Here is a 13358-nt window from a genome sequence, read left to right on the forward strand (position 1 = left end):
AGCAAGACCACATCTCTACTAAAAATAGACAAATTAACCAGGCATCACCTGTAGTCCTAGCTACTCAGGAGGCTGAGACAAGAGAATTGCTTGAGCCCAGGAGTTTGAGGTTGCTGTGAGCTAGGCTTGATGCCATGGCACTTTAGCCTGGGCTACAGAGTGAGACTCTGAATCAATGAATCAATCAATAAATAAAGCTAACAAAAACCTAAAAAGATAGAGAGAAATCTGATCACAAAAGCAAAAAGCTAGGGGAACATTATTTGGCCACAGTCAACTCATTTTTTATCATAGCACAAAATTATTTCCTATGACATCTAAATACCTCTACTTACTATCTGTTCTGTTGATATATCCAAAGAGGAAGTAGAATTAGAATCAGGTAAATTACTTCTAAGCTTTTTCTTTGTCTTCCTGGAAATCTGAGTAGGTTCCATTTTTGAGTCAGAACATGTAACATCCTTCTTTCTACTACCCTGTTCAAGATGATCACAACCTCTACTTCCATTGTCAAGGTCTGAAAAAACAAAAGAGGTATAAATATGGCCAAAAAGTACAGAAAGAACCCCTTCAAGAGGAGCTTGAAGAAACATCATCAAACTTGCTATACTACTTCCAAAGCTCATTAAAACAGATGTCTACTGTTAAATTCTCACATTGACACTGGATAAATATAAAGGCATACCCTATTTTAATCTGTATACACAAAGTAAATGTTCATAATACAATAGATGTGAGATAAGAGCAATACATAAACAAGGATTATCCTTTTAGAGAGTAACCACAGCAAAGCAACCAAACCATGTTTTTCTATTTGCTATAAATGCATTGGGCTGTAACACCAAAAAAAGTCTTAAGAAAATTTGGAAAATTCATGTCTTAAAAATAATTTTGCTAATTCATGTGATTTCATAAACTAGTCTTTTTAAAATGTAAGTTACATAAATAAATATTTTTAAAAGGAAAAGGAATCTATAATGAATAGAATGTTAATTGCTACTCTTAAAAAGGAGTCAAAACACATATCCTCAGCAGTTGACTGTAATATGTGATCATTCACAAGGCTATCAATTTTCTTGACAGTTTGTTTTTTCTTTTTTTTAATATATATTTTTTTATTTCAGAATATTACGGACTTAAACCTAAGGCATGAAACTATAAGAATTCTAGAAGAAAATGTTTTTCCTTTTTAATAAGAAAAATACCTTGTCATTTTAAGTTTCCAATAAAAAATCCGCCACTCTAAAGAAAAATAAGTACTTTCTGAAGTCAATAAGGCATCATTTTGAAACCCATGCCAATTATTACTAAAAATGCTTAGTATTTCAGTTATCAAATAAATGTACTGTATAAAAATACCTTCCAAAAGATTCTACCTAAATAAGTGAAAGTTATACTCAATCATTTTGCTTTCTGAATCTATATCATACAAGTACCAATTAAAAATGTATTGTTTCCTTTAATTCACAACTTATAATTAATCTAAAACTGATTGGTCTGACCTCTCCATTCAATGAAAGGTCTTCAACACCACACACTTTTTCTTCAAACTATTGTTGCTCTTAACTCTAGCTTCAATGACTCCTAATAACTAACATTCATGATAATTTGTCTTTGCTGTTGCTTAAAAGGAAGGCACTGGGACAAGATTAAAGGCAAAAACTCCAAAAGAGTTTCAATTTCCAAAGAAAACACTATCCTTACTCCCTCAGGAAAATAAAACTCCCTCAAAATCATCAATACAGTATTTTGAAAAGGCCATTAAATTTTCTTTGTAATACTATAAACTGTATAGTAGTCAAATACAATTTCTAAACATAAATAATGCATCAAATTATAATTTCTAGACATAAATACTACAGTAAAATGATGAAAGTGAACAGAAAGGGGCTTGAGAAAAACTCAATGATACAGGAGTTTTCCTTTAAACAATTTATTATTTGCCTAACAGTCAAGCTTATCTCATGGGAAAAAGGAATAACTTTATTATAAAGAGCTAGACATTGTAAAAATAAGATTCTACCTACATAATATACACAACTTAACCTGCAAATATTACTACTACATAAAATTAAAGAGATGTCAAAATCCTGTAAACAAAAGAATATTAAATATTTCTAACATATTATTTTCATAAAATCAAATTCCACAAGACAAACTTAATATACTACAAAAAGAATGGTACACCTAGATTTAATTCAAAATTTCCATTAATTTTGGGGTTTACATTAAATAACTGATATTAGATACAACTATCTATAAGAGAACAAAGATTGTGATTTTCAATAAAGGTTTCAATAAAGGTTCAATAAAGCTAATTTTCTTGAAAATACTTTACTTATTAGTAGTACCTTCAGGAATACTAAAATATAAAGTGTTTCTTTTATTATGAAATTTTCCCTGATGCACATCTAAAATTCCACTGTAATATTGAGGTGGTATTCATGGGCACAAATCGGACAGCTTTTTATTCAAATATTCCTACTCTCCCCAGGAAAGCAGTGGAATGTGAGTCTAAGGATTGTTTTAATAGTATCTGAACTGAGCCCACTTGTACAAATACTTATAAGTTTATTTGGTAATGAAACATAGACATCCCCCAGTATCTATAAGGGACTGTTCCGAGGACACCCAGGATACCAAAATCCACAGATCCTTAAGTCTCTTAATGGTGTAGTATTTGCATATAACTATGTACATTCTCCCGTACACCTCTATCATTTCTAGATTATTTATAATACCTAACACAATGTAAATGCTATGTAAATAGTTATTATACTAGATTTTTTAATTGTTATATTGTTATTTTTTTCCCCAAATATTTTCATCAGTGGTTGCTTGAATCCACAAATGTGGAACCCACAGATACAGAGAACCAATTGTAGTTATTTCTGGGAAAAGTACATTAAAAAAAAAAAGTCACAGTACTTTCCCCAAAGACTGCCCTCATATGAGTTTCAGCTGGTTTCTTATACATATAAAAGTTATTACTCTAGTCTCCATTTAACAACTTCTTTTCTATGAAAAGGGCTACTAAAAGACTATTTAAACAGCTATGTTCCAAATAAAATGCAATGAATTTTTGCATAGTGTCATTAAAGAACTTTTTTTCTTGTGAATAACCTACAAAATCATTCAGAAAATAAAATACCTAAACTTGCTTGAAGGTATATCTATAATCCTTGAGACCCCTGAACTTGTTAGTTTCATAAATGAATAATGTGGTAATTTTTCTACAAGTTTTGGTAAAATATTTTTAAATCATGAGAGACAAAAAGGAGAAAAGTCAAATCATTAATCCTATATGCAAGGAGACCTACAAAACATTTTCAGAAATCTGACATGTATTTGCCTTCAAATTTGCTAATTGTGGATTGTTTTGGCCTCCTACTAGAGTTGAGCAGAGAATGTATTTCATGGTAGGAGGAAAGACAGTGGGATGCTAATAATAAAAACCTAGTTAGCAGTAATATCAATATCCATGGAAATAACACTTAGAAATAGCTAAACATTGTAACTTTATAGCTATATGCCCAAGCCCCCCCAAAAAAAACTAAAAATAAAAATAACATTTAATTATGGAGATTAGTAAACTTAACATTAGGATTAGTAAATTAATCAAGAAATATGTACTACAGTACATAAATAGTGTAGATTTAGCAATTTTCTTTGTCTTGCAAATTAATCTCCCTTTACCTCTTTTCAAAATAAGATGAAATAAAGTTATTTATTTATAACACAAAAATTATTATAAATGTAATAACAAAAATTCAAATTCCAACAGTGTTCTAAGGTTCACAAACCTTTAGGCTGAGTATCAGACATTAAAACAGAAATGCCATCATCATCTTTTCTCTTTTCTTTAGCACGCGCAGACTGCTTTGCAGAATTGTTATCTGCTTTCTTACTTGGTTGTAAACTCCTGCAAAATAGAATTGTATTATACTCAAAATAAAAATCCAATAGGTTACAAATACATTCCTATATGACAGACTATAAGATGTGAGTAGTGAAAAAAATTCTGAACTCAGATTTGAGAAATAACTTCTCCTCCCCATTCTGCCTTAAAATTCCCCACGTATCGTTGGGAGAAAAAAAAAAAAAGGATATCCACACTGCAGGATTGTGCAAATGCAAAATGAGCAAAAGAGTAGTACTACACAAATATTAAATAAGTCAAAGAGGTTTAAAAGTAAAACTCCAACAATACAAGTACCATGATAATCCAACCTATGTGTAATCAGACAATCATAAGCCGAAGCAAATTTTTAATATATTTCAAGCATGGTTCATATATCAAAAGGCAGGTACAAAATAAAGTATGAAGTGTGATAACAAATTCTACCTACAGAGAAAATAAATTAAAAATCTAAGGTACTGGATAATACTTAAAATATAAGGCTGAGTGGAAAACAAACCAGTTTTGGAATGATAAGCATAATGTCACTAGTAATAAAATTAATAAATACAAAACATACTATAACATATAAGTACATACATAAGAAATAAAATATAAAAATTTAGACCAGAAGGATTCAAACCTATTTGGATAATGGATAACTAAGCGATACAAGTGAATCTACCATTTGATCCAGCAATCCCATTGCTGGGCATCTACCCAAATGATCCAGTGACACTCTACAAAAAAGACACCTGCACTCGAATGTTTATAGCAGCACAATTCATAATCGCAAGGCTGTGGAAACAGCCCAAGTGCCCATCAATCCAAGAATGGATTAATAAAATGTGGTATATGTATACCATGGAGTACTATTCAGCTCTAAGAAACAACGGTGATATAGCACATCTTATATTTTCCTGGTTAGAACTGGAACCCATACTACTAAGTGAAGTATCCCAAGAATGGAAAAACAAGCACCACATATATTCTCCAGCAAACTGGTATTAACTGAGTAGCACCTAAGTGGACACATAGGTGCTACAGTAATAGGGTATTGGGGAGGGAGGGCGGGTATATACATACATAATGAGTGATATGCGCACCATCTGAGGGATGGTCATGCTGGAGACTCAGACTTGTGGGGGGAGGGGGAAAGGGCATTTATTGAAACCTTAAAATCTATACCCCCATAATATGCCAAAATAAAAAAAAAACAACACTGTAACAGTGCCTCGCGCTCGGGCCGGGATTCCTCCGGCTGAGCGCCCTCCCTCCCCGCTTTCCGTGTGAGACGTAGAGCTGAGCGCCGGTGGCCGCGGGTCTCTACGGACAATCTCAGCCAAGCTGCTTCGACTGTGTGAAACAGGCTTTGTGATGGGTTGCGCCATGGGCATGGCGGCCGGGCGCTCTTCGGCACCTTTTCCTGTCTCAGGATTGGAATGCGGGGTCGGGAGCTGATGGGCGGCATTGGGAAAACCATGATGCAGAGTGGCAGAACATTTGGCACATTCGTGGCCAACGGGATGGGGATCCCGTGCTAACTATGGCAGTGGTTGCCCACTACATCTACACCTTCCCATCAATCCCAGCCCCTATACCGTAATAAAGCAGTCTTTGAGTAGAAAAAAAAAACACTGTAACAAAAACGAAAAATGCCTTTGATGGGCTCACTAGAAGCTTCATCTGTATTTACAACCACTCCCTTTGCCATCACTTGCATCACCACCTGAGCTCTGCCTCCTCCTTCTGCCCTTCCAAGAAACCAGTCCCTGTTGCCAAAAAAGTTGGGGACTGCTGCACTAATGGACTGGACACGCATGGGAAAGGAAAGAATCTTTGACTCTAAGTATATACTGAGAAAAATTTCCAAAACAGGCAAGTGAAAAAGAAAAAAAGGCCTGGAAAAAAGATAATATTGAAGAACTTTGGGAAAACTACAAAAGTTATAGTTGTACTACAGGGAGAAGAAAGAAAGAAACATAAGAAATACGTGAAGGAATAATGCCTGAGAATTTCCCCAAATAAATGTCAGGCACTAAACAACAGACAAGGAAGTTCAAAGAACACCAAGCAGGATAAAATGTCCAAAAAATAACACCTTGGCATAATCATACTAAACTGCAAAAAAATCAAAGATTTTTTTAAATCTTCATAAAACCCAGAGGGGTACCTGAGACTGGGTAATGTATAAAAAAAGAGGATATTGGCTCATGGTTCTATGGACTGTATAAGAAGCTTGGTGACAGCCTTTACTTCTGGTGAGGGCCTTAGACTGCTTATGCTCATGGCAGAATGTAAAGGGGAACTGGCATGTGCAGAGATCATACAGTAAAAGAGGATGTAAGGGGGGGGGGGAAACAGGCTATTTTTTTTTTTTTTAAACAGAGTCTCACTCTGTTGCCCGGGCTAAAGCGCCATAGCATCAGGCTAGCTCACAGCAACCTCAAACTCCTGGGCTCAAGCAACCCTCCTGCCTCAACCTCCCCAGTAGCTGGGACTACAGGCATGTGCCACCATGCCCAGCTAGTTTTTTCTGTGTATACGTATGTATGTATGTGTGTGTATATATATATATATATATATATATATATATATATATATATATTTTAGATGTCCAGCTAATTTCTTTCTATTTTTTTAGTAGAGATGGGGTCTCACTTTTGCTCAGGATGGTCTTGAACTCCAGAGCTCAAACAATCCACCCGTCTCGGCTTCCCAGAGTGCTAGGATTAGAGATATGAGCCATCGCGCCTGGCCAAAGTCTATTTTTAAAAACCAGCACTCTATGGAACTAAAAGACCAAGAACTCATGCATTATCATGAGGATGGCACAGACTCAGCTACCTCCCATTAGGCCCCACCTCCAATATTGGGAATCAGATTTCAATGTGGGGCTTTGGGGACAAACATCCAAACTATAGCAGGGACAGATCCCAAATGAATAGATTAATGCCCTCCCTAGATATGGGGAGTGAATGAGCTTTTCCCTTCAGTTTTTCCTTTTTCTACTTTTGAAAGTCCAACACTTAAGGACTAGAACATTAAAATGCAAATATATATATATGGAGGATTTTAGAAACTTATCACATATGCCCAGCAAAATGTACAAGCTTAGAAAACCTCTGAGAAGACCTTTAAGTTTATACCTCAGTCTGATTCCTGGCATAAAAACCCTATAACAATAATTTTTAAAAGAAAAAAAGTAACAAAACCCAGCAAACCCTGAGGAAGGAAAAGAATCTGATATCAAGGACAATATTACACCATGTCAACAACAAAAAAAATCACAAGGCATACAAAAAACAGAAAGTATTAGCCTCAATTGAAAAAAAATTAAATAAACTGAAATCATCCTTGAGAAAACTTGATGGCACAGTTACTAAATGACTTTAAAACAACTTGCCTTAAAGATTCTCAAAGAGTCAAAAGAATTAAAGTCAACAAAATGATGTGTGAACAAAATGGAAATGTCAAAAAAGAGACAAAGAATATAAAAATGAACCAAAATACAATTTTAGAGTGAAAAAGGACAATATTGCTATTAAAAATTCATTATAAGAATTCAAAAGTGTATTTGAGCAGGCAGAATAATAAATCAATGAATCTCAAACATGACAAATGAAATGATCATGTCTGAGTAACAGAAGGAAAAAAAGATTAAGGAAACATGAACAGAGTCTATGGGATCTATGGGGGACACAATAAAGCAAACCAGCTTACTCATTTTAAGGGTCCTAGAAGGAGAAGAGAGAAAGAAAGGGGACGAGAGATTATATAAAGAAATAATGGCTATAAACTTCCCAAATCTGATGAAAGACATGAATATAAGCATTCAAGAAGCTCAATAAGGTCCAAATAGGATAACCCCCCCAAAAAAAGACACATTATAATTAAACTGTTGGAAGACAAAAACAGAATCTTGAAAGCACAACAGAAAAGCAACTCATCATATATAAAAGATCCCCAATAAAATTATAAGCATATTTCTTATCAGAAACTATGAAGGCCAGAGGCAGTATGTTGATATATTCAAAGTGTTAGAGGAAAAATGGTCAACCAGAAATTCTATATATGAAAAATTAAGACATTCCCAGACAAATAATAACCTGGGACTTTCTTATAACATTTCTACTCTGCAAGAAATACTAAAAGAAATCCTTCAGGTTGAAATGATATGAAATGTGAAAGTAACTAGAAGCCATATGAACAAATGAAGATGATGTAAAGGTAAATACACAAAGAATTATAAGTCAGTATTACTGTAACTGTGTTTTATAACTCTACTTTCTGTTTTTTACATAATTTAAGAGACTAATACATTTTAAAAACAATTATTAGACTATTTTTTGAACACACGATGAATAAAGATATAATTTTGTGACATCATTAATTGAAAGGGGATGGGGACTGAGCTGTATAAAAGAGCTTTTGATGTTATTGAAGTTAAACTGGAATAAATTCAATTTAGAGTGCTATTAAGTTTAGCATGTTAAATGTGATCCTCATGGTAACTACAATGAAAATAGCTAAAGAATACACAGGAGGAAATGAGGAAGGAATTAAAACATTTCACTACAAAAACTCAACTAAGCACAAAGGAAGATAGTAATACACAAAATGAGTCAAGAAAAACTATAAGGCATACAGAAAATAACAAAATGACAGAACTCCCTCCGTGTCAATAACTACTATAAATGTAAATGGATGAAACTCTCCAATAAAAAGACAACAATTGGCAGAATGGATTTTTAAAAATGTGATCCAACTATATTATGTCTATTAAAAACTCACCTTTGGTCTAAAGGCACAACGTGTTAAAAGTGAAGGGACAGAAAAAGATATCCCATGCAAGTAACCAAAAAGAGTAGAAATAGCTTTATTATAATCAGACAAAATAGACTTTAAGATCAAAAAGACAACAAGAGGCAGGTGCAGTGGTGTGCACCTGTAATCTCAGCTACTCAAGAGGCTGAGGTAGGAGGATCCCTTTAGCCCAGGAGTTTGAAACCAGCCTGGGCAACATAGCAAGACCCCAACTCAGGCCGGGCGCTGTGGCTCACGCCTGTAATCCTAGCTCTTGGGAGGCCTAGGCGGGCGGATTGCTCAAGGTCAGGAGTTCAAAACCAGCCTGAGCAAGAGTGAGACCCCATCTCTACTATAAATAGAAAGAAATTAATTGGTCAACTGATATATATATAAAAAATTAGCCGGGCATGGTGGCGCATGCCTGTAGTCCCAGCTACCCGGGAGGCTGAGGCAGAAGGATCACTCGAGCCCAGGAGTTTGAGGTTGCTGTGAGCTAGGCTGACGCCACGGCACTCACTCTAGCCTGGGCAACAAAGCGAGACTCTGTCTCAAAAAAAAAAAAAAAAAAGACCCCAACTCAAAAAAAAGAGGAAGGGAAGGAAGGAAGGAAAGGGAAGGAGGGAGGGAGGGAAGGAAGGAAGGAAGGAAGGAAGGAAGGAAGGAAGGAAGGAAGGAAGGAAGGAAGGAAGGAAGGAAGGAAGGAAGGAAGGAAGGAAGGAAGGAAGGAAGGAAGGAAGGAAGGAAGGAAGGAAGGAAGGAAGGAAGGAAGGAAGGAAGGAGAGAGAGACAAAGAAGAAAATTATATAACAGGTGAAAGAAAGAAAGAAAGAGAGAGAGAGAGAGAGAGAGAGAGGGAGGGAGGGAGGGAGGGAGGGAGGGAGGGAAGGAAGGAAGGAAGGAAGGAAGGAGGGAGGGAGGGAGGGAGGGAGGGAAGGAAGGAAGAAAAAAAAGAAAAGAAAAGAAAAGAAAATTATATAACAGGTTCCATATACCAAGAAGATATAATAATTATAAACATATACATACCTAATAACAAACTACTAAGATATGTGAAGCAAAAAATAACAGAATTGAGTAAAATAGTTCTACAATAACAACTGAAGACTTCAATGCTTCATTCTCAATAATGGATAAAACAACTGGACAGGGCCGGGCGCTGTGGCTCACGCCTGTAATCCTAGCTCTTGGGAGGCCGAGGCGGGCAGATTGCTCAAGGTCAGGAGTTCAAAACCAGCCTGAGCAAGAGCGAGACCCCGTCTCTACTATAAATAGAAAGAAATCAATTGGCCAACTGATATATATATATAAAAAATTAGCCGGGCATGGTGGCGCATGCCTGTAGTCCCAGCTACTCGGGAGGCTGAGGCAGAAGGATCACTCGAGCCCAGGAGTTTGAGGTTGCTGTGAGCTAGGCTGACGCCACGGCACTCACTCTAGCCTGGACAACAAAGCGAGACTCTGTCTCAAAAAAAAAAAAAAAAAAAAAAAAACTGGACAAAGAATGAGTAAATAAATAGAGGACTTAACACATTAAACCAACTACATCTAACACACATACAGAACACTTTCCCCAACAACAACCGAATATACAGTCTTCTAAAATACATGTGGCACATTCTCCAGGAAAGATGATATGTCAGGCCACAAACTGCATCTCAACAGATTTAAAAACACAGGTATCCTACAAAATATCTTCTGCAACCACAACAGGATGAAGTTAGAAATCAGTAACAAAACTGGAAAATTTTTAAATGTGTGGAAATTAAACAATACATTCTTAACCCATGAGTAAAAGAAGAAATCATAAAAGCAATTAGAAAATTCTTATAGGTGAATGAAAATGAAAACACAACATAACAAAACACCTGGGACACAACCAAAGAGTGCTAAAGGGGAATTTATAGCTGTAAATGCTCACATCAAAAAAGAAGAACCAAGCCGGGCGCGGTGGCTCACGCCTGTAATCCTAGCACTCTGGGAGGCTGAGGCGGGCGGATTGCTCGAGGTCAGGAGTTCGAAACCAGCCTGAGCAAGAGCGAGACCCCGTCTCTACTATAAATAGAAAGAAATTAATTGGCCAACTAATATATATATAAAATTAGCCGGGCATGGTGGCACATGCCTGTAGTCCCAGCTACTCGGGAGGCTGAGGCAGAAGGATTGCTTGAGCCCAGGAGTTTGAGGTTGCTGTGAGCTAGGCTGACGCCACGGCACTCACTCTAGCCTGGTCAATAAGCGAGACTCTGTCTCAAAAAAAAAAAAAAAAAAAAAAAAAAAGAAGAACCAGGCACAGTGATGTGTGCTGGGAGGATCACTTGAGTTCAAGAGATCAAAGCCCTAGCACACTATGATTGTACCTATGAACAGCCACTGCATTCCTGCATGGGCTACATAGTGAGACCATCCCAACTCTAAAAAAAAAAAAAAAAGAAGAAGAAGAAGAAGGAAAAAAAACATCTCAAACCAACAACCTAACTTGAAAACTTTAGGAAGCATAAAAAGAACAACAAACTGAACCCAAAGCTAGCAGAAAAAAGGAAAATAATAAAGATTATGTCAGTGATAAATAAAATAGAAAATAGAATAACAGAGAAAATCGCCTAAACCAAAAGTTAGTTTTTCAAAAAGATTTTAAAAATTGACAGACCTTTGGCTAGATGGACTAAGGAAAAATGAGAAAGGGTCAAATTACTAAAATCAGAAATGAAAATATGATAAAAATATGGACATTACTACAAATGCTACAGAAATAAAAAGGATTATAAAAGAGTGTTATGAACAATTGTATGCTAATAAGTTGGACAACCAAGATGAAACAAATTCATAGAAACACAAAAACTACCAATACTGAATCATGAAGAAATAGAAAACAGCAACAGACCCATAACTAGAAAGGCATCTGAATCAGTAATAAAAAGTCTCCTATCAAAGAAAAGCCCTAGACCTGATTGTTTCACCAGTAAGTTCTACCAAACAATTAAAACACTAACACAAACCCTTTTCAAATTCATCTAAAAAATGGAATCAGACAAAATAACTCCTAACTCTTCCTATGAGGCCAGTATTACACTGATACCAATGCCACACAAAAATATTACAAGAAAATAAAACTATAGACCAAAATCCTTTTTGAACACTGATACAAAAAAAAAAACCCTCTGAATAAAATACTAGCAAATAAATTCAGCAGTATATTCAAAGGATTATATATTATAACTAAGTGATATTTATTCCTGGAATGCAAGGATAAATCAATATACAAAAATCTATCAATGTAATAAACCAAAATAATGGAATAGAGGAGAAAAGCCCCATGATCAATCAATCCTAACAGAAAAAGCACTGACAAAATTCAACACCTTTTCATGATTTACAAAACATTCAACAAACTAGTAATAGAAGGAAACTACCTCAACGTAATAAAACACGAAACCCACAGCTAACACATTCAGTGGTGAAAAGCTAAGGTCTTTTCTTCTAATATCAGAAACAAGAAAAGGACAGCCATTTTCACCATTTCTATTCAATATAATACTGGAAGTTCTAGCCAGAAAAATTGTGCAAAAAAATAATAATAATAATTAAAAAGTATTCATTAGCTAGACATGGTAGTGCATGCCTGTCATCCCAGCTACTTGGCAGGCCGAGGCAGGAGGACTGCTTGAGCCTCAGAGTTCAAGACCAGCCTGGGTAACATAGCAAAACCCTGTCTCAATTAAAAATTAAAATTACAAAATAAACATTCATTACAAAGGAAGAAACAAAATAATCTCTGTTCACAGATGATATGATCTTTTATGTAGAATATACGAAATATTCCATGCAAAGACACTATTAGAGGTAATAAATGAAAAAGGAAATTAAGAAAACAATTCCTTTTATGATAGCATCTGATATAGTTTGGATATTTTTCCCTTCCAAATCTTATATTGAAATTTTATCCCCAACATTAGAGGTGGGGTCTAGTAGGAAGTGTTTGGGTCATGACAGAGGATCCTTCATGAAAGGCTTTGTGCCCTCTCCGTGCTAATGAGTTCATATGAGCATGGCACCAGTTCCCACTCTCTTGCTCTCTCTCTCTCCATGTGATGTGACTGCTTCCCCTTCACCTTCCACCATGATTTGAAGCTCCCTGAGGTCTCAATAGAAGTAGATGCTGGCACCAGGCTTCTAGTACAGCCTACAGAACAGTGGGCAAATAAACCTCTTTTCTTTATAAATTCTTCAACCTCAGGTATTTCCTTTATAGCATTGCATACAGACTAATACACCATCAAAACAATAAAATACTTGGGAATTGACCTAGAAGGCAAAAGACTTGTACATTTAAGACTACAAAACACCGCTAAAAGGAGTTAAAGATGACATACATAAATGGAAAGTCACCCAGTGTTCATGCACTAAAAGAATAATGTTAAGATTTCAATACTACTCAAAACAATATAAAGATTTGATGCAATCTCTATCAAAATCCCACTGGTGTTTTTTACAGAAATAAAAAAAATACAATCTAAAATTCATAGAGATTCCGAAATAATCTTAATAAAGAAAAAAATTGGAGGACTCATGCTCCCTGATTTTGAAACTTTCTACAAAGCTACAGTAATCAAAACAGTGTCACATTGGCATAAAGACAGATGTTTAGACCAAC

The 13358-nt window shown here is 35.6% G+C and overlaps 1 protein-coding gene and 1 pseudogene across 8 annotated transcripts in view; one reads left to right on the top strand and one right to left on the bottom strand.

Moving 5' to 3' along the window:
- Nucleotides 1–13358, bottom strand: part of SENP7 (SUMO specific peptidase 7) — a 142080-nt gene that overhangs the window by 46355 nt on the left and 82367 nt on the right. For all 8 annotated transcript variants that reach the window (XM_012779684.3, XM_012779682.3, XM_012779678.3 and 5 more), the window contains 2 exons: nucleotides 3804–3922; nucleotides 336–517 (listed from right to left, as the gene is read on the bottom strand). In XM_012779684.3, the coding sequence (XP_012635138.1) occupies nucleotides 336–517; nucleotides 3804–3922 (301 nt within the window). The remainder of the gene's footprint in view (nucleotides 1–335; nucleotides 518–3803; nucleotides 3923–13358) is intronic.
- On the top strand, nucleotides 5205–5445 carry LOC105879419 (reactive oxygen species modulator 1 pseudogene; annotated as a pseudogene).

The sequence above is a fragment of the Microcebus murinus genome, chromosome 1, assembly GCF_040939455.1.
Source record: "Microcebus murinus isolate Inina chromosome 1, M.murinus_Inina_mat1.0, whole genome shotgun sequence".
NCBI lineage: Eukaryota > Metazoa > Chordata > Mammalia > Primates > Cheirogaleidae > Microcebus > Microcebus murinus.